At 39.3% G+C, this 26,177-nt stretch overlaps 1 protein-coding gene across 2 annotated transcripts; it reads right to left on the reverse strand.

Annotated features, from left to right (window-relative positions):
• Window positions 1-1,161: 1,161 nt before the first annotated feature.
• On the reverse strand, window positions 1,162-24,665 carry UGT41A1 (UDP-glycosyltransferase UGT41A1). Of its 2 annotated transcripts, XM_038019611.2 has the most exons (10): window positions 24,295-24,665; window positions 15,775-15,930; window positions 12,992-13,079; window positions 11,731-11,902; window positions 8,194-8,388; window positions 7,365-7,584; window positions 4,361-4,580; window positions 3,787-4,006; window positions 2,748-2,851; window positions 1,162-1,687 (listed from the first exon to the last, which is right to left on the reverse strand). In XM_038019611.2, exons 2-10 carry the CDS (start codon window positions 15,922-15,924, stop codon window positions 1,500-1,502), a joined length of 1,557 nt encoding a protein of 518 aa, XP_037875539.1. In that variant the 5' UTR covers window positions 15,925-15,930; window positions 24,295-24,665; the 3' UTR covers window positions 1,162-1,499. The 2 variants fall into 2 exon arrangements, with proteins under 2 accessions (XP_037875539.1, NP_001243993.1); NM_001257064.1 differs by lacking the exon at window positions 24,295-24,665 and having other exon boundaries at window positions 1,500-1,687; window positions 15,775-15,924.
• Window positions 24,666-26,177: the final 1,512 nt, after the last annotated feature.

A 26,177-nucleotide genomic window follows, 5' to 3' on the forward strand; every position in this document is an offset into this window, starting at 1 on the left:
TACCGTTCGAACTGATACCTCTGACGTCACGCGAGAACAGAGATAAATTTGTCACAAGCCAACGCTTGGGCCGCTCGTGCCTCTCTATCGCTTGTTCCGCGCTCTCGCTTGCACGCTCAGGCTCAGGCGGAACGTGACACTTTTTTGTGCGTGCAACCGGTGCTCGTCGATTTATGAGACGTCAAAAATATTGTTTAATATCTTACCCTGCAGACTTCGTAGTGCCTCAATCGATAAATAAAAGACCTAAACTTTTGTATAAAATAAACATAAAACAAAACAAAAGGAATCCGTCCGACCGAGGGAGGACACATCAAAAGGAAAACAAAAAAAAAATTATTGTTTAATTCCGAGCATTTTCATTTTATCTACCTTTTAAACCTTCTCTGGACTTCCACGAATAATTCAAGAGCAAAATTAGCGAAATCGGTCCAGACTTTCTCGATTTTTAGCGAGAAATCACGTTAAATTGGTGTAATAGTTGTATTCTCTTTTACTTAAGTAAAGGTAGGTAGGTACGTTTACCTTTTAGTAAAAGAAAATAATATTGTTTTTCAAGCGATTTAACGTATAATGTCTTAATAATCGAATTATTGAAATGACGTGATGCACGCTAATAGTGATCACGTGATCGAAGCAAAACCCAGAGTTCACAATTGAAAAATTGCAGCGCAAAGGACAATGCCCATATTAGTATGGAGCTGAAAGTCAACAATGCCCTGCAATGCCCAAATTGCAGCTATATGCCATATGATAGTTTTTTAACAGTATTTATATGATATCTAGATTTAATGTCATATAAAGCACAGGTTCAAAAGATATTGGACATTAAACATGATAACTTCTTAGTGGTTTTTTATACATTTTATCGTTTACAGACAACATTGCTATTAGTTTTTCACTAGGAACTTCATGATCATCACATAAGCTAAGACAGATCAGTGTTCTTTTAAAGACAAGAGCACGTGTCAACTTCTTAAGACATTGAATTTAACTAATCGGAATACCGTTAGATGCGGCTTAACTCCGCATCAGCGGGAACGCAGCCTTAAGCTTAGAGTCTCGAGCTGGGTGGCGGCATTTACGTTGTTGATGTCCACGGGCACTGGTAATCGGATCGTCAATACCAGTGTACAGTAAACATATTTAAAAACAACGAGATTAAAATAAAAATGTTTATTATTTATTTATTTATTTAAAAAAGTATTGCCACATCACAAACATTTAACATTGAAAATAACTTAAACTATTTAATTTATGGCCTATATTTAATTGATGCATGTGACAATAATGGCGGACATAACATTGGCAATTCATCTGCTCGAAGATGGAATACAATAATAATAATAATAAAAGAATACATAATGAAAACATAGTTTGAAATTCAAATTTAACAAGAAAAACAGTACTATTTGTTGAAATATTAATAAAAATGTCTAATAAATGTCATGTATCTATATATCAACAAAAAATATATACATAGGCGATAAGTTAAGAGATTAGTTTTTCTTGACTTTAACACTCCTGTTACAGCCCCCACCGGTCACGGAGGTGTAGAGGTAACACAAGACCCTCCTGGCCACTACGTACACCGCGAGGCACGCCAGAAGTAGTGCCGCTATGATGTCCACGAGCCAACGCTGGTACCACGGATACAGCAGGCTCTTAGAGCGCAGATGGTAGGCTCCTGTAACATAAAATATATTATAACTAGCGACCGACCCTCGCTTCGCTTCGGAAACATTAATGATAGTTAGGCATTAGGCAGCGGCTTGACTCTTCCCCTGGCATTGCTGAAGTCCATGGGCGACGGTAACCACTCACCATCAGGTGGGCCGTATGCTCGTTTGCCTACAAAGGCAATAAAAAAAACCCGCGGTTACCCGCGGTTATTGTCGTACCGCGGGTGACGCCGCGGGGCGAAGCTAGTCTAAAAAAAGTAGCCTAAGACTAATCGTCATTCAATCTTTGTAAAAGTATAGCTTAATAGAGGAGTGAATGCGACAGAGATGCGAATGTTGAGATGAATGTGTGGAGTGACACGAATGGACGAGATAAAGAATGAGTATATCAGAGACTAGCGACCCGCCCTCGCTTCGCTTCGGAAACATTAAAACACACATGAAATCAAAAAAGAAAAATAAAATAAAAATTTAAAAAAGTAGCCTATGTTCATCAGGGACAATGTCGGCTTCTAATGGAATAATAATTTTAAGGCTTATTATTATTATTATTATTATTATATTATACATATAAACCTTCCTCTTCAATCACTCTATCTATTAAAAAAAACCGCATCAAAATCCGTTGCGTAGTTTTAAAGATTTAAGCATACGTAGGGATATAGGGACAGAGAAAGCGACTTTGTTTTATACTATGTGGAGAAGTGTGAAAGTAACCCCGGTAATCAATAAATGAAACGGACGGTTAGCGTGGTATGGACATGTGATGCGTAGAGAGAAGATGCACGTGACTAGGAGATGTATGGAAATGGTAGTGCAAGGTGGAGGGGGAATAGGTCGACCGAAGAAGACATGGATGGAGTGTGTGAATGACGATATGAGAGAGAGAGAGGAGTGAAAAAGAAGAAGAATACTCTATTTGGCAGGTACTCTTGCTGGACAGCAGAGCTCTACCAGCCAAGAGTGGATATGAAGAGGAGATCCACACGCCCAAGGCTGTTTCGCATATGACTAGCACCCAATCGAACAGAACCTACGACTGCTTCACCGACGAAGATAACTCACCATTAGTTTCGATGGCGACCTTCACATAATGCGATATCACCTTGGCCGGCGGCACCAACTTATCGCCGAAGATCTTCGACAGATATCTCGCACGTTTGTAGTAACTGAAAAAAATTATAATAGGCTTTTTTATGGCTTACATGGGTGGACGAGATCACAGGCCACCTTGTGTTAAGTGGTTACTAGAGCCCATAGATATCTGCAACGTAAATGCGCCACCCACCTTGAGATATAAGTTGTAAGGTCTCAGTATAGTTACAACGGCTGTCCCACCCTTCAAACCGAAACTGCTTCACGGCAGGAATAGGCAGGGCGTTGATGCCTACCCGTGCGGACTCACAAGAGGTCCTACCACCAGTAAGTAATCTATTTCTAAGGGACCTTAAATACTAAAACATACATTAACAAACAAAAGAAGGCAAAGATTTAGGCAATCCAGACGTCTTAGTAACAGAAATCGACGTAATTACTACAGTGCGCCGCGTAGGGCACCGGTGACTAGGGTTGCCACCTGTACTTCATAATAAAGTATTGTACGTTATTTCAGCTAATTGTACTCTATACTTTATGTGAAAAATAAAGTAAGTACACGAAAATACTTTATTTAGCATTATTTGATTCCTTTGGGATTTTGAAAAGTTTAAACATATTATGTACTTTTTTGTTAAGCGCAATTGAGAAATCGATGTCACCACTCGCCAACGCCATATCGACTAGCAACTTAACCTCAAATGTCAAGAATGTCATTGTCATTAATTGTCACAATTTCGTGTTTAATTTTATCAATAGGTAGTAATGAACAATATGTATTTAAACATGATAATAATAAATAAATTGTACTTTATTTTCATACTGTAATGTACTTTTTTTCCTGCCCATAATAACCAATGTACTCTATCTGCAAAAAAAAACGTGGCAACCCTACCGGTGACCTATACGGCAGTCAAAGGGTTAATGTAGTTTTAGTCATGCAGTTCTTAAAATGATGAGGTTTTATTGGCGAATATTAATTTTTATTAATGATTCCTAATTAGCTCACCTGTCGTCGCTCAGCATTTCATTCAGGGCCACCTTCATGTCCTTAGCCATATCAGGCTTGTACTCTATACTTTTCGCAAATCCGTTACGGACAGCGCTATTGGCGTTTGAGGGCTGGTCCCCGAACACCGGCACAGCGAGGATCGGTACTCCGTAATGCAAGGTCTCGAGGATGCTGAGTAAGCCGCCGTGCGTGATGAAGACCTTCATGTTCGGATGAGCTGTTGTGAAAAGAGGGGGGGGTAATGTTAATTTAACCGCAAAAATTATAATTTACGTATTTACTGGTGGTAGGTACTTTCTGACGGACGCACAAGAAGTCCTACCACCAGTATATGTTTCGACTGTTTAATGTTTAGGCATATTGCATTTGTTGCTTGATTTTTAATACTCGATGTTATTATTCTTTCACTGTAGAAGTGGTTCGTGAATTTTTGTAAATTAAATATTTCATTACAAAAACTGGTACCTGTTTGCGGGATTCGAACCACGGCACCACCGCATCGTTCGATACGAATGCACCGACCGTCTTATCCTTTAGGCCACGAAAAATTACACACTATTTGTGAACATACCTAGTATACTGGACTGAGGCATCCACGATCTAATGTGAACGTTCTTCGGTAGATCTTGGAGATCCTCTTCGAACTTCCAAAGGACAGTCTGCGGTATAGACCCAAACACATCCAATAACTCTCGTCTAGTTTGTTCGGAGAGTTTGGACGACTTGAGCACCGAGCCCATGCTGAAGTACACCACGCCCTGCGGCGACGAGTCCAGGATGCTCTGCAGGTCCTGGCCGACGAAAAACATAAGGTTGATGACGTCACTCAGGGATTTAAGGACTTTTGAAAGTATCGAAGTATGTACGACATAGACACTACCATTTATCGAGATGAGCTCACAGCTACTGGAGTCCAAAATGCACCACCCGCCTTGAGATATGAGCTCAAAGGTCTCAAGTATAGTTGTATAGTTAAAACGGCTGCCCCGCCCTTCAAACCGAAACGCAATACTGCTTCACGGCAGAAATAGGCGGGATGGTGGTACCTACACGTGGGGACTCACAAGAGGTCTTGCCGCCAGTAGTTACGCAAATTAAATTTTTAGCGGGCTTGATTTTTATTGCACGGTATTATTATTCCTTCACCGTGGAAGTCAATCGTGTGAACATTAAAATTTGTTAAATACGTATTTCATTAGAAAAATTGGTACCCGTCTGCGGGATTCGAACACCGGTGCATCGCTACATACGAATGCACCGGACGTCTTATCCTTTAGGCCACAACGACTCGCTACCTACCCTACCACTCGCTCTTATAAGCCATTGACTCCAATAACTGCTTCGAGGTTGATGGTCTACAGGGGTCTTAGATACTGGACAGGCTCGGTAAGTATGCGGTTCTCAATAGACTGGTCGGAGAATCAAATAATTAGACCCAGCCGGTATTATTTGGACGTTTTTGCTGACCCTGTCGCATGTTTTGGACGATAAGTCGACAACTAAAACCTTACTTGATGTAGTAGCTAATCTATATATTAATACGTGAAGCAAAAACTTTGTATCCTTTTTACGAAAATTGCGCGGACGGAGGAGTATGAAAGTTTCCACACTTATAGAGAATATAGAGAAGAAGTGCACAATGCTAATATTTTTTTTAAATAATGCATAAAAGATACATTAAATCAATAAAGACAACATTACACACACTACATACCATGTATTTGACGCACACACGCATGCATACTATTTATTGTCAAACTTTTGTTCTTGACGTCTGTTGTCAAATTGATAGATAGATATAGTTTTATTTTTCCAAATGGAAAGGCGAAGGTATCACACCATACAGACTAATCTTTTTTTTTTATGAAATATGATATTATGAAATAAAATGAAGCTGAATGGCATGGCATGAAATGAAATGAAGCTGAATGGCATAGCATGAAATGAAATGAATTGAAATGAGATGAGATGATGGGATATTTTTATGAAAAATGATAATATGGAGTGAAATTAAATGAATAATCAATTTCAGACATTAATCAACTGGGATGAAATGAAATGAAATGAGATGAGATGATATGGGATGTAATATAATCTCAGTAAAATGGTGGTCGTTTACTAAGATTTTTTCAGTGGACTTTTTGGAGGATCCCGAGAAGTTACGTCCAACGGCTTTGTTTTATTTTCCCACATTTGTGCACTTTCACAGATACTAAACAGTTAATAAATCACCGTTATTACACATTTAAACCTGAACAAACATTAATTTGACAAAATAAAACAAATCGCATAACTTCACACCTCGCGTTCCCGCCAAAAAGTCCTGTCGAATTGAGATTAAATATTGTTTGTCTTTGTTAATATTTTTTATAGTGTAGCCTTGGCGAAATTTGTGATTATAGAAATATAAAATACAATCATAATAGTGTACAAACATACAATTCCAATTAATTATAGTCGAATTTCGACTACTGCGGGACCTCTAGTGTAGTATTATTATTCTATTTTTAAATAAAATAATGAATCGTGTGTTTCACTATTTCATGAGGTTGGCACGTGTCGTTGGCACGTGTTTTAGCATTTACGAGTACCTTTTTTTCCTACCTAAGCTGATAGCCTTGAGAGGCTATTTCAGCGGACGAGTACCTATTACTACCTATTAATATTTATGTTACTTGTAGTGTAGTGTGCTGATGTATAACATGTTGGTATCCAATACAATATGAATGCGAGTGCGAAACATACATTAACGTGAACGTGAACGTGAACATGAACATGAACATGAACATGAATGATCGATTGATTTCGGCTTTGTATAGCGCTATCTTTGTCGCACACTACCTACGTGACGTATCACAGTCGTTCGAGTGCTTTAGTGAGCGCTCGGACTGTTTTTGTGTCGTGCCATATTCATAGTCGACCACTCTATATGATTCGTCTCTTTCTAGTGTCGCTGTTTCAATACATCGGGTTTCAAATCAATGCGGCTCTCAAAGCTTCCATAATCAAATGAATAACAAAAGAAAACTTTAAGTTTCTATAAGTCTTTGCCGGTTATATTGACACAATCGGAAAATAGTGACTTACTTCTGGCAAGGGTGGTTGTTTTTGAGTTTTGGTTTTTTTTTTTTATTGCTTAGATGGATGGACGAGCTCACAGCCCACCTGGTGTTAAGTCATTACTGGAGCCCATAGACATCTACAACGTAAATGCGCCACCCACCTCGAGATATAAGTTCTAAGGTCTCAGTATAGTTACAACGGCTACCCCACCCTTCGAACCGAAACGCATTACTGCTTCACGGCGGAAATAGGCGGGGTGGTGGTACCTACCCGTGCGGACTCACAAGAGGTCCTACCACCAGTGAAAATTATTATTAAATTACTATTATTAATAAATATTTACATACAAATCAGTGTGATTAGTAAAACAAAGTCACCACAATGCTGCTGATTTCATCTGCGAGTTAGACATGCATTCCAACTTGAATGGCCATTTGTGATGCCTATAAACCGCATCACGAGTTTCGCATTTGAGAGCCATCAGAATTCGCGTTTTCAAAGTAATACCTCACCTTCGGCAAGGGGGGTGTTTTTGGGTCGATATGGTAGCCCGCGATCTCGACGACGTTCGGGGGCAAGCTCAGGGGCGGAGCGAAGGCCGGGTGGGAGTTCACAAGCAGCACCGACACGTTGTACAGGGCTTCCTCGAAGGGGGGCAGCGCGACCCCCCGGGCGGTGGCCAGCGGCGCGAATAGGGACTCGTAGAATGCCACCGTCTTGGGGCGGTCTAGCCTGTAAGCAATAAACCCAAGGCGACCAATTTCAGACCAAAAAAAAACCTTAGAGCTCAATCAACACGAATGAACTGTTTTCCGAGACGACTAAAATAATGTTATGACTCTCTTTCTCTTCGATCGGTCCTCACTGCTGAGAATCGTGACTCCGTCCGATTCCGTCAATCAGCTGTCTCCATCGATCCCGTTTTGTAGCTCGGTGGAGTGCGTCGCTGACAGGTACCCTCAGTTCCTCCGCTATTTGGTCCGACCATCGTTGGGACCTCTACCCCTAGGCCTTTTCCCCCTATTTTAGCAGTCACCACGAGGCGTTCCAAATCGCTGGTATCCCTGGGTGCAACATTACCGAAATACCGCAATGTTATGACAATAATATAACAAAATTTAAAAAAATACGTAAAAATAGTATTGAATATCGCGAGAACCGATGAAAATGGCTACACCTGGCCAGTCCGGCACTTGAAGCTCGTGTTCCACAACGTCAGACCAGCGGTACTTGGCCCCCCTTACGCCTTCCCCCCCTCCGGTACACCCGTCCTTACATCCTGCTCCATTCACACAAACAACGCATGGTTAATGAAACTCCCCTAAATCAAGTCTCACTTACCAATCAGATATCACCATGACGCTGTGGAGAAAGACATTCTTCAGTCTGTCCCAGAAACCCATGGGGGTTGGGGCGTTGTTGAACAGCAGCGGTATGGTGGTGACCGACCGCACCTCATCGACGATGGCTTCCAACTGAGGCATCATTGCGATGCTGGACATCAAGATCCAGGGCACTTGAAGTACTGCCCCGTAACTGAAATAAGTTTTTTTTTTATATTGCTTAGATGGGTGGACGAGCTAACAGCCCATCTGGCGTTAAGTAGTTACTGGAGCCCAAAGACATCTAAAACGCAAATGACGCCACCCACCTTGAGATATAAGTTCTAAGATCTCAGTATAGTTACAACGGCTGCCCCGCCCTTCAAACCGAAATGCATTACTGCTTCACGGCAGAAAACACACGTTACAAGTCAAAAATTCGTTTCTTTCCTACACGTCCTCAAATAACGCGATGCGGTCCCTTGCAAAGAAGACGGGGAATACGAGCGTGGTCTAAGAAGTCTCGCTTCGACCTTAATTATTTAAGCCAGGTTCTTTAGGTTCATAATAGAAAAAATGTGTGTGTGTGTGCAAGTCACACACCGTAGAAGTGAAACTTATAAAATGTAATATAATCGCAAGGGTCAACCACTCCGCAGTGCAATGGAGCAGCCGCACCCCGGAGGAACATCCGGCATGATCACGGTATCCCGACGCCAGGTGAGTGTGATTTAGCTTTTTTTTTTCCTACCTAAGCTGGTAGCCTAGAGAGGCTATTCCAGCGTAACCGTAACTGGTAGGTGAGCTCACGGGGTTCAAACCTGACGACGATGCTAACACGAACCCTAGCAAGTGCTTCGCAGAATCTACCACCGGATCGGAAACGCGACCCACTGAGAAGTAGACATGTGTAAGTAATGCGAGTGATATTACTTCGGTAATATTACTCTACGATGTAATGCAACATCACACATTACGCGAAGGAAACAAACACCACACTATCACCCACAGAACACTATTACTTCTAGCGAAGCTATCACCCGACATGTTTCTTTCTTTGTCGTGTAATGTTGCTTGACACACGAACGGAACCGAGCGAGCGAGACAGACCGATCTACGCAAAATAAATGAGCAAGCGACACGGAATTATTCCTAGTGATTTTGAACCGTATGCCCTGGCCGCTAGGTACATTTTTATACCTATGGTACGTCTGAATTTTAATATAGGTATTTGTGTTTATATTTTTCATGGGCCAGCCGGTAGCTACCCCGCAAGTAGTTACTTAATTTTTTATTCTCAACTTTTGTAAAATTGCTAATCGCTCGTAATTGTTTAGTAATATTTCATATTAATTTTTGTGTTTGAATTACTTAAGCACTTGTTTGAAGATAGTTTTATTATTTGTTTTAATGCGTGTTTAATAAGTGAAAGAAAGAATGGCGTCTAAATGAAAGTACAGTCCTCTTTGGATGCATTTTGAGGAGACCGCGCCAAAACAATGCGTCTACTGCTCTCGTATATTAACATTATCGTCGAGCTCAATTTGCAGTCTAAGTCGCCATATGAAATCCGTTCATCCCACAATAAATTATATTAAGTAAAAAATAAAATTATTATATTATTAAATAAGTCAATCTCTGTCAAGTAATATAACAGTGTATTACAATACAAAGTATGAACACATCACTTAAGTAATGATTCGGGTGTATAGATACATACAATGTATTCGTCACAGTATCTATTGAACGCACCGAGTAATGTTAAGAGTGATGTGTAATGTTTTCGAGTAATATCACCTGTCTGTAAAAGTGATGTCATATCACATTACATTGAGAAGTGATGTTTTGCGCAAGTCTACAAGTCACACACGGTAGAAGTGAAACTTATAAAATAAAATATAATATAATCGCAAGGGTCAACCATTCCGCAATGCAATGGAGCAGCCGCACCCCGGAGGAACCGGCGTGATCACGGTATCACGACGCCAGGCGAGTGTGAATTAGCAAGAGAAATACGAGAACGTCTATCAACTGTCTAACATCTCGTCACCGCGATTCAGGAATTGTTGAATTTACGTGCAACGACATCTTTTGACAACAAACTAAATAGAAATAAAATAAACATGGCGCGTAACGAAAGAAATGAAGATGGCGTGTAACCGAAAAACGTTACATACGTTATTTTCCTCCCTACGTTACTTCGAAAAATAACAACAAAGAAAACCGCTTTGAATAAACTAAAATGAGTAGTAACATCAATGTAGTCAAAGTCAATTAAATACGCATTATTAAGGGTAACTCAAAAGCGATTGGTCGGATCTTGGTCAAGTATAAAGAGGAGGCTTATACTGAGTGGTTACCGTCGCCCGTGGACAGAGCGAAGCCGCTGCCGACCGCTAATCGATTTTTATTAACTTTAAACTAGCCTACCTCGAAGGGCTAATGTTTGATGTTTTGAATTAGATGAATTGAAGTATTCAGGAAAGCATTCAAGGAGCACTATCTATCGCTTTAGTATTACTTATCAATATGTATTTATTTTATGTATTTCATGTATGTATGTCGTTATGTATTTAACGGCCGTCTGGTGTAGTGGTAAGTGACATGGTCACTACACAAGGGGGTCGCGGGTTCGAATCCCGCCAAGGCAAGATATTTGTTTGATAAAATATAAATGTCTTTTCCAGGGTTATGGATGTATATTAAATATAATATGTATGTGTATAATAAAAATCTTACATTTATATCCGTTATCTGGTACCTGTAACACAAGTTCTTTACGAACTTATCACGGGACCAGATAACGTGGCGTGATTGTTAGTAAATATTTATTTATTATTTATTATTATTATATTATTATTATATTATTATTATTTCATTATATATGTACGTGTATTTATATGTTTATGTTATTTATGTGTGTAATTGTGTATCTATACAGTGTTTTTTTAATTATTATTATTATCGTTATTGTGTAGTGTATCAATAAGTAAATTGATTAGATTGTACTCTTCTACCCACTTACGTAAAGCTCTCCCTCTTTAAGAACGGTTAGATAACTCAATTGTTGAGTTAGGGTCGCCATTTTATAACTTTTCGCAATTATTGTTATGTATTAACTGTTTATTTATTTATTTATTTTATTTATTTATTTATGTACACACAGAAAAGAGGACATAATACAGAGTAATAGGAAAATTATGTACAAAGGCACTGCTTATTTCTTTAAGAAATCTCTTCCAGCAGACCTGCGAGAGGATAATGAGAATAATAATAATAAAAAGTGATGAGTGTGTGTAGAACAAATAACACATAACTAAAATAACAAATACAATATGAGAATTATAGTAATGCACATACACATACAGAACTGTGTGTACAATAAAGAATAAAGAAGTTTCTTAGTTTCCCAACCATTCATTGGTAGCCTAACAACTGTTCCAGCTACGCTACGTCCGGTCCGGGGGCTGAGCCTGAGATATCCCGTGCCAGCCCCGGCAAGAGCAGTGCTTCGCTGAACGCACCACCAAATCGAAATAGCAATGACCGTACTAACCCAGCTTCGGCATCGTTGAAGAACGTTTCCGTGATGACCGCGTCGTATTTCCCCTGGACGATCGCCTGCTGTAGAGCCGGCGTTGCCAGGGAAACCCTGGTGATGTTCTCGGCCAAAGCCTTCACGAAAGATACACCAGTATTCGAGTTTCTCTGCTCATGCATGTCCACCGCTAAGAAGGATGAAAGATAGAAAAATGGCGGTAGCTGTCGTACAACACAAGATATTTGACAGATGCCTGAATCTCTGGTGCCTATCGACATTGCGGAATTTACATTACGAAATTAGTGTCATGCATGTTGAACTCGGGTTTGAAGTCGTCGTGGCCTAACGGATAAGACGTCCGGTGCATTCGTGTTGAAGCGAAGCACCGGTGTTCGAATCCCGCAGGCGGGTACCAATTTTTCTAATGAAATACGTACTCAACAAATGTTCACGATTGACTTCCACGGTGAAGGAATAACATCATGTAATAAAAATGAAACACGCAAAATTATAATTTGCGTAATTACTGGTGGTAGGACCTCTTGTGAGTCCGCGCGGGTAGGTACCACCACCTTGCCTGTTTCTGCCGTGCAGCAATAATGCGTTTCGGATTAAAGGCAGCCGTTGTAACTATACTTGAGACCTTAGAACTTAACACCTGATGTTAAGGGGTTACTGGAGCCCATAGACATCTACAACGTAAATGCGCCACCCACCTTGAGATATAAGTTCTAAGGTCTCAAGTATAGTTACAACGGCTGCCCCACCCTTCAAACCGAAACGCATTACTGGTTCACGGTAGAAATAGGCAGGGTGGTGGTACCTACCCGCGCGGACTCACAAGAGGTACTACCACCAGTAACTACTTCACGCTATACCAATATCACGGTATACAAGAACACCGGCCGTCTTATCCTTTAAGCCACGACCACATCAAGCCCAGGGCCTATTAAAAACATACGCACATAGAAATTACTGCTGATCTCGAATGTTCTAGAAGTTGCTTAAAACAAACGTGACTAAGAAAACTCTATCTAAAACCTAAGATGTTAAAGTCGAAATTCGTTCAACAAACCTAACTTAGTTTTCGTATCAGATTTCTATGACATGTCCTTCTTCAAACGAGGCTTGTGGAGAGTATTAAGCGGTAGGCAGCGGCTTGGCTCTGCCCCTGGCATTGCTGAAGTCCATGGGCGACGGTAACCACTCACCATCAGGTGGGCCGTATGCTCGTCTGCCTACAAGGGCAATAAAAAAAATAAAAAAAATCGCTTACTTTTACTTATAGATACTGTAGCGCTGACGTCGACTATCTTCAGACCTTTGGCCAGTTCGCTCGGAGGATACGGAGTCACCCAGGTCACCTGGAAAAGAATATGAAGCTTCATTCTCTACGTCAAGCGGCCGTGTTGGAAACTTCCGTTGGGGATACCACGATGACGAGGCATGACGTCACAATAATTTTATAATATGGTTGTCTCACTCTTAAAATAGGAAAGCAAGATACGCGGCAAAAAGAGACCCAATTATTATAGTATATTCCCGTGTGGGTAATAATAAGTCTAGGGCTAGGATTCCCAGTAATATAGTACTATAGGGACTTAACACTTTTTTTAATTTTTTACCTACCTATGCAGAATGGTGATAGCCTTGAGAGGCTATTTCAGTTTTACCCTAACGTATAGATGAGCTCACGGGGCTCAAACCGGAGTGTTGCTAACACTGACCCTAGCAAGAGCAGTGCTTCCTTGAATCTACCACCGGATCGGAAACGCGACCCACTGAGAAGATCCGGCGAGAAACTCAGTGGGCTGTGTCTGAGGGTTCGGCGAGGATGATGACCGGTCTGTAGACGGGAATCCACGCGTCCTCAATTTTTATAAATCAGAAACCGAATCGTTAGCTAGTTTGTTGAAATAATATGCTAATGAATTGAAAAAAAAAAATTGTCAAAATACAAAATAAAATGAGAAAATCATTAATCCGGTCCAAGTTAATTAAATATGCATTATTAAGGATAACCCGAAAATGACTGGTCTGTTCTTGATAAGGTACAACCAATACAACATGACAAACACCAGATTTCAGAGGGATCATTAAAGCATCATTAAAAATCGTTTGACCTAGAAAACAAAAGTTCCAAAACAAGACGCACATAAAATAGTATCGTCTAATTGACGACCTCCTTCTTTGGAGCAGGAGTCGATTAATTATTTTTGGAGTTTACTCCTTTAGAATCGATTTACATATATAGGCCCGGGGTATGAAAATTATGGGGACCAAAATCGTACTAGCATGTCACACGAAATGCGTTATGCCTGCGCCGGCAGTCCGCCACAAAGCCTCGTACTGATCGCGCGTTTCTCTCATTATTGTATTTTCATATATTTGTTAGTCGTTTGTTTTGTGTCTCGTTAATTTGTTAATAATCTGTAGTGTATCGTGTTGTCGTAATATAGAACTATTTCTCGTATTGTTTCGTTTAATTTTTTATATCCAGTAAACTCCAGTCGTGCGTCGGAGCGGACACACACACTTTTTTTTTTTTTTTATTACCTTTGTTTTCCTAACTATGCTGATAGCCTTGAGAGGCTATTTCAGCTTCACCCTAACGTGTGTAGGTGAGCTCACGGGGCTCAAACCGGAGTGTTGCTAACACTGGCCCTAGCAAGAGCAGAGCTTCGCAGAATCTACCACCGGATCGGAAACGCGACCCACTGAGAAGATCCGGCGAGAAACTCAGTGGACTGTGTCTAGGGGTTAATTCGCTCGTCGAGCCCTTCGTCGCAAGCGACGGGTTCGACGAGGACGGTGACCGGTGCTTGTGGTGCCTAAAAGCACCGTTAATGGATCACTAGGATCCGTAATGACGTGCTTTTGGTGACGTCGACGGTTTACCATTCGGTCTACAGGATCGGGTATGTAGTTTCCAGCGGCCACGACAAGAGGGTTCTCATGTCGTGCCGCCTTCTCAAAATGGTGCAGTGATGCCGGTTTATCTCCTACCTATGCTGATAGCACAGAAATAAATCAACGAACATAGTAAAAGTAGAACCAGTATTTGGTTATTCAGACTCTTTACTGAATTTCATTACTTACTGATGATATGAAATATCTCCTTTCTTCATATTCGCTTCATTATTTTTGTTTTTGCTGTTTGCCACAGCACTATAAGGCATATTTGTATCGATTTGTCTATGTTTTTACGTTGCGAGAGCAGGAGCGGGACTTTTTTTTTTATTGTCCTTGTAGGCAGACGAGCATACGGCCCACTTGATGGTGAGTGGTTACCGTCGCCCATGGACTTCAGCAATGCCAGGGGCAGAGCCAAGCCGCTGCCTACAAACCTACTCATGTTGCGTAATGAGAGCGCGTTTAGAAAAGCATGCAATATAGTGCATGGTTTTGGCACGGGTGCCACGCTCACTTCGCCGTTCTATCTTGATATTATTTCTGTGGCCGATAGCCTCGACAGGCTATTTCAGCGTAACCTTAACTAGTAGGTGAGCTCACGGGGTTCAAACCCGAAGTTGTTGCTAACACGAACCCTAGCAAGAGCCGTGTCTCGCAGAATCTACCACCGGAATTTAATTAGTGACAAACATCATTAGCCCTTTGACTGTCATGTAGGTCGCCGGTGACCTACGCGGCGCACTGAAGTAATTATGACGTTTTCTATTACTAAGGGTCAGAATTGCCTAACTTTTTAAAATTTATTTATTGCTTAGATGAGTGGACGAGCTCACAGGCCACCTGGTGTTAAATAGTAACTGGAGCCCATAGAGAACTACAACGTAAAGTAAAATACATCCTCATTTGTTTTTTATATTTTTTTTACAATAAACAACTTTTTCATTCTATTTTTCTTTTTATTTGTTGACCCTACCATCTGTCAGTGCAGGTACGTTTCTTTATTGACGCGGCTTATACATAAGTGCGTTTTTAGTACCGCTGTTGTATGCGCGCGAGAAAGGGACGCCAGACAGACTGGCGCCGTAACGCGTTACGTAACGAAGCGTCTTACCCTCCCATAAGAAGATATCACTTCAAAAAACGAACCTCGTGACCAGCCTCAAGCAACGCGTCGACTATCCCTTTGCCGAGGGAGTTGTGGCTGCGCGAAGGTATCGGGAACACGCAGAGCACGTGGTACGCACGCGCCGACGTCACCACGCACACCAAGAAGAAAAGCAGTCCGAGACACCTCATGATTGTCTGAAAAAAAAACAGAAAAAGCCTGAGAAAATAAGACTAAGAAAATAATGATTTGTGGTGAATGGTTTTATATATATATAGAAATAGGCAGGGTGGTGGTACCTGCCCGCACGGACTCATAAGACGTCCTACCACCAGTAACTACGCAGATTATAATTTTGCGGGTTTTTGATTTTTATTACACGATGTTATACCTTCACCGTGGAAGTGAATCGTGAACAATTGCTAAGTACGTATTTCATTAGAAAAATTGGTACCCGCCTGCGGGATTCGAACACCGGTGCATCGCTATATACAAATGCACCGGACGTCTTATCCTTTAGGCCACGACGACTTCTAATGAATTTGTTGTTTTGACTGCTGAAAGTAAATATGATCTAACTGCTTACACTACCGGCACGCTACGATGGTCATTTTGACATTTGTCCACTCATGAAGCTTCGTATTAATAGTAACTACTCGTATTAATAAAGACAAACAATAATTAATCTATACTCAATTTAACCACAGACGTCAAGAACAAAAGTTTGGCAATAAATTATAGTAATAGTATGCATGCGTGTGTGCGTCAAATACATGGTATGTAGTGTGTGTAATGTTTTCTTTATTGATTTAATGTATCTTTTATGCATTATGTTAAAAAAATATTAGCATTGTACACTTCTTCTCTATATTCTCTATAAGTGTGGAAAATTTCATACTCCTCCGTCCGCACAATTTTCGTAACAAGGGATACAAAGTTTTTGCTTCACGTATTAATATATAGATTACATTTGAAGGAGCAAATTGCTGATCTTTATTGTCAATAGCGACGTGCAGTTAGTCATAACATTTATCGAATGTATTATTTTTTAGGACACAAAATTTATCTATTACATTGATATCTAAACTATCGAGTTCCGTGAACCATTTTTTTATTTTTTTTATTTGATTATAATTATTGGTGTAACATAGATAATATTTTACTCGGAGGAGGCTAGTTTTTGTGAATTGGCGGTATTTCTTTTGACGTTCAACAAGTATGTACTTTCATTTATGTTGAATAATTTTTTATTTATTTGATTTGATTTGATAGAGAACAAACTTATAATAATTAATGTACTCAAATATTAAGTGTATAATCTAGGGATTATGATGGACTATGATTAATATAGGTGATGATAGCAGTGACGACCGTGAAAATAGCGATATGGACGGGTCCGATTAAATAATAGCCTTTTGTTGCACCTTTTTTGGTCTCTTTTCGTATTATTTTGTTACTTGTGTGCATATAAAGTATGTATATTCATTTTCATATTAATATTCAGATCGTTCATTTTGGCTTTCACCGAAAAAACCTTTATTAGAACAATTTCCCATAGGTTGCAAAGTACACAAATTGCCATATCCCATACGCTACGAAACACCATCTTGCTTCTTCCCTCGCTCAATCAGTGTTCGCCATTTTAGGGTGCATCATCCCGCGTCTTTGTGCCAGGGCGGAACTCAACAAAATTTAGGATAATCATTGTGACACATTACACGTGATGCGTATCTAACAATCACGTTATACAAGTGTCGATAAGGCGAGTGACATCAGCCCGGCTTGGACGGGTTTATTGATCTTATAAGATTTCTTGACAATCATATAAGACGGATGCCCGTCTCTTGGCGATTACCCGCGCCTAAAGGCTTCGTCAAACAGAACGCGTACTTAGCGCTGCGTTTTAACGTCGCGTTTTCAGGTCACACAAATTGACTACACGAACACAACGCTCCTTGACGCAACGCATTCGCTAAATCATAGTGCCCTTCGATAGCAGTGTGAAAATATAAAAGTATTAAGATGTCGAGTGATTCAGATGTGGCATTGTGGTATAAGCATGGGTATTTTCTGACTATTTCTATCAATTTTTCGGGCAAATACTTGATGTATTTTAATACACATTCACTCGGACGCTAAAATAAAATGAGAGCTGCGTACTTATAGCGCTGGGGCTCTGTTTGACGGTATGTTACCATAGTTGTACAACACATCTCGGCGTCATAGCGCGCCGTCGGTTTAGCGCTCTGACGCGCGCTAATTACGCGTTCTTTTTGACGAAGCCTTAAGGTGTACGATATCGCACAAGCTCACTCGAAATGAAACTCAAAACTTTTCGCTGCTAAACGTAAGCCGAGCCGACCGATCTTGTCACTAAAACCGAATTCTTCTATATTCAATATAACCGATGATCTTTTCAATGGTGTCTTCAATATTCCAACTACAACTTCAATTCTTCATTAATATTCCGCGGAGGCGCTGATGTCTATACTACTCGTCGCGTTTCTTCGGTGATGTTCGTGGTGGTCGGTCGCTCGGCAGATACCTGGCATTTTTTTTTTCCTACCTATACTAATAGCCTTAAGAGGCTTCACCCTAATATGTAGGTGAGCTCACGGGGCTCAAACCGGAATGTTCTACCAAGAGCGGTGCTTCGCAGAATCTACCACCGGATCGGAAACGCGACCCACTGAGAAGATCCGGCGGGAAACTCAGTGGGCTGTGTCTATGGATTAATTCGCTCGTCGAGCCCTTCGTCGCAAGGGACGGATTCGACGAGGACGTTGACTGGTACTTGTAGTGTACCCGGCAACGTCTCAGGGTCGCTTAGGTCCTTCGTGATGCATTTTATGCATTACACATATTGTAATATGTCAAAAAGGCTATCACAGCGTGCTGATAGCATAAAATATTGAATTTTCATCGGTCTTTGATAAGTAACTACGTCAAATTTCGAGTTAATCTGACGTTTTGAAAATCCGTCAAAATCACGGTCAAAGATTCCGTTACAATGACATGAATGTTAACATACGCATGAAGCTAATAAAAGCATATTAAAAATACGCTATTATACAATAGATGGCGCTGAATTTAAAAATATTTTTTTATGTTGCATATACATTTGAATATCACCATAACAAAACAGTAGCACTGTTACTAAATGCTAAACAATTTGAGGGTCATTTTTATCAGACATTAAGTATTTGTTTTTAAATAAACAACAAAACTAGTCTTTAGCTTCTAGCATAGAAAGACCATTTTCTTAATCGTCATTTTGTTACATACGACCTTGTGCGTTTAACAGCGTGAATGATAAACAAAAACACGTTTTTCGTTCTAAATGAAGATTCTTAGATAATTAATACGTGATTTTTCAATTGTTTAAAAGCTGACATCGAAGTGTGACTGTCCTCGGTGACTTTGAATCTTCGGTCGAAGTCTCGGTTTTATATAAACAAGGGCTTACCTCTCAATAAAATGGTCGGAATTTACTGAGAGTTCAATGAACTTGTTGGATCGACGCGACGTCTAGCGATTTTAACCTCACATCACTAAACAATTGACAATTCTACAGATACTAAATAGTATCTGTAGAATTGTCAAAGTTACAGTAACATATTTAAGTATGTTAAATAAATCATCATTGTTTCATGTTTAAAACCTAAGAAATATTAAATTAAGAAAAGTAACATTTCATACAACTATGCTCTTTGCGTTCCCGCCAAAAAACGACAAAATAAATTTGAATGTCACACGGGTTTTTAGCGACACTGGTTTTCGTACAAGCGAAATTTGATCTTAACAATTACATTTAAGATTCATTTTCTGTTAAACATTATTTAATTTTGTTACGTTATTGACACTTCACATAAAAGAAAATAAATTTCAACGAAATAAAATCAGATTATCATAAATAGAGTCGAACAAAGTATATGCATTATTAACTCAAAAATGATTGGATTTTTTTTTATTGCTTAGATGGGTAGACGAGCTCACAGCCCACCTGGTGTTAAGTGGTTACCGGAGCCCATAGACATCTACAACGTAAATGTGCCACCCACCTTGAGATATAAGTTCTAAGATCTCAGTATGGTTACAACGGCTGCCCTACCCTTCAGACCGAAACTCATTACTGTTTCATGGAAAAAAGGCAGGGCGGTGGTGCCTTCCCGCGCAGACTCACAAGAGGTCCTACCACCAGTACCTAATTACGCAAATTATAATTTTGCGTGTTTGATTTTTACACGATGTTATTCCTTCACAGTGGAAGTCAATAGTGAACATTTGTTATTAGAAAAACTGGCACCCGCCTGCGGGATTCGAACACCGGTGCATCGCTACGAATGCACCGGACGTCTTAGACATACTTTAGGCCACGACGACTTCAAATTATCTTCTACGACTTGATTATTGTCTCAAATTAATCATTCACTCCATATTATCATTTTTCATAAAAATAAGAATATAAATTAAAATAGGAATTGACCTAAAGGTCTTAGTTACCAGGTCAAAAATCCCTTAAAAAAACATTATGAACACAATTATTTCACGATTTAGACCCACGCGTGATCGTGAAGTCTTTAAAATGAAGAAAAAAAACGTGGTAAGAACTCCGTTCTATAATAATGTTCATTCATATTTCCAGAACGTTCTATTGATAAAACTAAAGCTAATCGAATAGCATCTTAAGAATATATAACAAAGAAATCGTTCTACAAATAAATGATAGAATGCGAAAGAAAAGGACAATGCCCAAAAGTGGGCCAACTTTATGTCAAAACTATTTGTACTTATAAGCCTATGCCTTATTTTTTTACGTTGTTTAGTTTATGTATCAACATTTCTTTCACCCTGGCATTGTTTTACAAAAAAATAAATTACTTATTTGATAACATCCCAAAACTTAGTGCCATAGTTTTTAAATTCGCCAATAGGCCATACAGCCCATATAGCCTTATAGTAAACCTATATGCTGCCAAACGAAAGAGTTGTCTGTGACTTGAACAACAAATTAAAAAATAATAACTAATGGTTATAATTCACAGACTTTTTAGTTTATTTTTGTTCAATTCAATATTTATATATTGTAATAATAATTATTATTTAAAACCATGAGTTATTTTATTTAATATTTTTAGATATTAATGATTCCATTAGTAAAAATCTCAATGGCCTACCATTACTCTATTCTTATTATATATAATCAGAGTTTTGGCAGCAACCCGAGTGAAGCGTCACTTGAAGTTTTATTTTAATGTTTTTTTAATAGTTTATTGTGATGTATAATATATAAATTGGGTATTGTTTTGTGTATTAAATGTCAATAATCGTTGTTCACGATTATTGAGGCATTGGAATAAAACTGTGGCTAACATAGCAGTGACTGTCTTTTTTTCAAGATAAAAGGTCTGCGGAAATTCATGCTCACTCAATGAGCTATTCATCGAGTTGACGTCAAAACTCCCAAAAAGCAATAAAAAGAGATACACCGGCTTTTTATTGACATAAAAAAATATAACTACGACAGACTAGGCTGTATAGGCTACGCTCTTTGCCTGCTTATTGGCAAATTTAAAAACAACAACAACAATATCGTTGTCGGCTTCCGGATTTTCATTTCATTTTATTATTATTATGAGGATATAATAATAATAAAATGTACGTAAGGGCTTATTTCTAGCAACATTAACCACAATTAACTTATTTAATACTGTAAATAATGATGAAAGCGATTATTGAATTCGAAAAAAACAATTAACAACTTAATGTTAGCTGCAGAAAAAAACAGATTTCTCTTAAGCCTGGGTGAGAATATAAAAATAGTTTTCTGAATATGAAACGATATTTCTTTGTCTATCAAAATAAGTTAAAACCACCATGACGCGACAACTTTTTTTAGGGGCCCAAACGTCCATAGAAAATGGGCATTGCCCTTTTGTGTTTTTGCCAATAGTTTTGCACATAGATTAAAGTGAGGTTTGTGTAATAGTAGATACTAGATTGTAGATCACGAAAATTTTCACGAATAGGTACCTATATTGATACCAATCCTATCGTATGACTGTGACTGTGACTAATGCATTGTGTTATCTATGGGTAGCTTAATAGACAATAGAAACAAATCATGCACGGTCATCCGGACTCAAATTATTAGAATTGATAAGGAATTTTGTAAATTCACGCGACGTTTTCGATAAAAAAAAAATCGTCTTATCTCAGGACAGACGAGATTTGCACCTCTGTATGTATTCTAGAATTTACGTTACCTACTAAATTTATGAATTTTTATTAAGCACTAGCTGGCCCGGCAGACTTCGTAGTGCCTCAATCGATAAATAAAAGCCCTATAAACTTTTGTATAAAATAAACTTAAAACAAACAAAACGAATCCGTCCGATGGGGGACACATCAAAGGAAAAACAAAATTGTTTGTTTTTATTTAATTCCGAGCATTTTCATATTTATCTACCTTTTAAACCTTCTCTGGACTTTCACAAATAATTCAAGACCAAAATTAGTCAAATCGGTCCAGCCGTTCTAGAGTTTTAGCGAGACTAACGAACAGCAATTCATTTTTATATATACCTAGTCAGGTCATAAGTATTGTCACACAGTAAAAACTTTTCTTTTAGAATGCTGGCCACAAAAAAGTTTATTGAATTCGAATTTCGAATTGTTCTTGAAAATAAAAATGTATACTTTTAGAATTTTTACTCATTTTTAAATATGAAGACGCTTAAAGAAGACCGTGTTGCAGTTATTGCGTTGCATCGTTGCGGTTACGCGCCAATTCAAATTTTTAACATACTGAAAAATTTGAATATAACCAAAAGATTCGTTTATCGTACCATCAAACGATACAATGAAGACTCTAGTGTAGATGACAGGTCAAGAAGTGGTCGCCCTCGGTCTGTTAGGACTCCAGCAGTGATAAAAGCTGTGAAGGCGCGAATTCAAAGAAATCCCAAACGTAAGCAGAAACTGTTGGCCCTTCAGATGGGGTTAAGCAGAACCACGGTGAAAATGGTGTTAAACGAAGACTTAGGGCTTCGGGCATATCGAAGAAAAACAGGACATCGTTTGAATGCTCGTCTAATGGACCTGAGACTGAAGAGATGCCGCGCTTTGTTGAAGCGGTACGCGGGAAAAAAATATCGGGAAATTCTTTTTTCGGATGAAAAATTTTTACCGTAGAAGAGAGCTACAACAAACAAAATGATAAGGTGTACGCACACAGTAGTGAAGAAGCGAGCAACCGTATTCCGCGTGTCCAACGAGGTCATTTTCCATCCTCGCTCATGGTATGGTTGGGAGTTTCTTATTGGGGCTTAACAGAGGTACATTTTTGTGAGAAAGGTGTAAAAACGAATGCAGTTGTGTATCAAAATACAGTCCTGACGAACCTTGTGGAACCTGTTTCTCATACCATGTTCAATAACAGGCACTGGGTATTCCAATAAGATTCGGCGCCAGCTCATAGAGCGAAGAGCACACAAGACTGGCTGGCGGCGCGTGAAATCGACTTCATCCGGCACGAAGACTGGCCCTCCTCCAGTCCAGATTTGAATCCGTTAGATTACAAGATATGGCAATATTTGGAGGAAAAGGCGTGCTCAAAGCCACATCCCAATTTGGAGTCACTCAAGACATCCTTGATTAAGGCAGCCGCCGATATTGACATGGACCTCGTTCGTGCTGCGATAGACGACTGGCCGCGCAGATTGAAGGCCTGTATTCAAAATCACGGATTTCATTTTGAATAAACTTTAGTGTCATAAGAATCTATGTTTTGTTAAGTTCATTTTGGTATATGAATGGTTACATAATGAATAAACTTGTTTCAATTATTTTACATTAAACATGTGACAGAATTTATGACCTGACTAGGTATAGACTATAATCGTAACTTAAATAAGTACACAGGCCGTCTGGCTCATTAAGATACGGACGATTAACATCGTGTTATAAAAATCAAGCCCGCAAAATATATAATTTGCGTAAATACTGGTGGTAGGACCTGCTGTGAGTCCACACCGATAGGTACCACCGGACGGAGGTTTTTTTTTTATTGCTTAGATGGTATATATAATATATATATATATATATATATATATAAAAATGAATTGCTGTTCGTTAGTCTCGATAAAACTCGAGAACGGCTGGACCGATTTGGCTAATTTTGGTCTGGAATTATTCGTGGAAGTCCAGAGAAGGTTTAAAAGGTAAATAAATTTGAAAATGCTCGGAATTAAATAAAAATAACGATTTTGTTTTTCCTTTGATGTGTCCCCCCGTCGGACGGATTCCTTTTGCTTGTTTTAAGTTTATTTTATACAAAAGTTTGGGGCTTTTATTTATCGATTGAGGCACTACGAAGTTTGCCGGGTTAGCTAGTTTATAATAAAAATAAAACAAAATAAACATTATAAATAATACATGCATAAATTGTGTTTAATCATAGCTATAGCTTAAAACATCCAGATCATACCAGACCAGCGGTTTTTTCGTCAAAAACACGTTTTAATTATCAATTTGTTTAAACTGTGTTTTATTAAGCTTACCTGAACAATTTCAGTGCACTATCTTAATATAACAAATTTTCAAGTAACTTATTATTTCACAAATTGAACTAAATCAATGTTATTATTATTTTAGTTTACAGATTTGTGTTTAAAAATTACTACAGCATTGCTACGTGCAACAAACACGCTCTGTGGTTAAACACTAACTAAATTGGTCTGAGCGGCGCCGCGGCGAGTCGGATAGAACATTTAATAAAACTAAGAACGAATGAATGACCGCGAATCCCGATATTACGTATTATTATTATTATAATTCGACGGCGTGAACGAGATATTTATTAAACTCGATTTAAGCTGTGTTCCGATATGCACTGCGACTACTTTTCAATGTATGGGGAATAATTTGTTCCGTTGTGAACTGATTTTTGTAGTATCTTAGGCTCGGTTCACATGGCATTGGCTGCAGGTTTTTTATTTTTTTATTGCTTAGATGGTTGACCGGCTCACAGGCCACCTTGTGTTAAGTGGTTATTGGAGCCCATAGAAATTTACAAAGTAAATGCGCCACCCACCTTGAGATATCAGTTCTAAGGTCTCAGTATAGTTACAACGGCTGCCCCACCCTTCAAACCGAAACGCATTACTGCTTCGCGGCAGAAATAGGCGGGGTGGTGGTACCTACCCGCACGGACTCACAAGAGGTCCTACCACCAGTAAAAAGTTATTTGCAGTACTTACACGTCTTAACGAATGAATAGTGGCACATATACATTGCACATAAAACCATTGACATGTCGTTTGTACTGCAAAAAACCGCTTATGCGTTTAAACGAATACTCAACGGACTTGTCAAGCAAATCGAATGAACTATAAGGTTCTTTTTTTATGATTGAAGAATTACTGGTGGCCCGGAGGCCTTTCCAGTTTCACCAGGACAGGTGGGCGAGCAAAGGCTCAGCCAGGAGGGGCGGGATTTGCTAACAGCTACCCGAGCGCCTCCGAAGGAGACCTAACAGCTCAAGAGCAGCTGCTTCGCGAATGAATCTACTACCGGATCGGAATCGCGACCCGCTGAGAAGATCCGGCGAGAAACTCAGCGAGCTGATTCATGGGTTAGGTTGCACGGCGAACTCTTTGTCGAGTTCGACGAGTACGGTTACCGGGGTCCCTAAGCCTGCTCCTAGTGTTAGAGCTGAAGGCGTCTAATGCAAAGGTTATTGGATCTGATGGATCCGTAAGGACGTGAACTATAACGTTGGAGTGGCGCATAGTATAGCTCTGTCTCGTTCACACGTTCGTTTTTACACGAATGAACATCTATCGTACGAACACCCGGCTGATTGTACGTTAAAATAACGAATACAAAGAAAACGTACAGGATAATGCCGTGTGTACGCAACCTTAGAAATATATGATCGATAATAATTAATTTGTGTTGCAATTCTTCTGTGAGCTCTGGTGTTTTCGAGCTAAGGTGTTTGTTGTCAGTGCTTTGAACCCGTGATCACTATTACCGTGCATAAATGGTGCATAACCTCATTTCAATAATTCGATTATTAAGTCACTAGCAACCCGCCCTAGCTTCGCTTCGGAAACTGTAATTTATTATTGATTTCTCCACTATTTAATGGATGTTATTATGCATATGAGGGATCTCATATAGAGTCCCTTCTTTATTTCGACGTAAAGTCGTGTTTTATGTAATTAACACTACAGTTGGAACAATATAAATTTTATTGATGTAGCGGCATAAACAATTCTAGGTTATCTAATATATAAAATTCTCGTGTCACAATGTTCGTTCCCATACTCCTCCGAAACCGCTTGACCGATTCTCATGAAATTTTTTATGCATATTCAGTAAGCCTGAGAATCGGCTACTATCTATTTTTCATACCCCTAAGTGATTAGGGTTGTCCACC

This window comes from Bombyx mori, chromosome 24 (assembly GCF_030269925.1).
Source record: "Bombyx mori chromosome 24, ASM3026992v2".
Taxonomy (NCBI): Eukaryota; Metazoa; Arthropoda; class Insecta; order Lepidoptera; family Bombycidae; genus Bombyx; species Bombyx mori.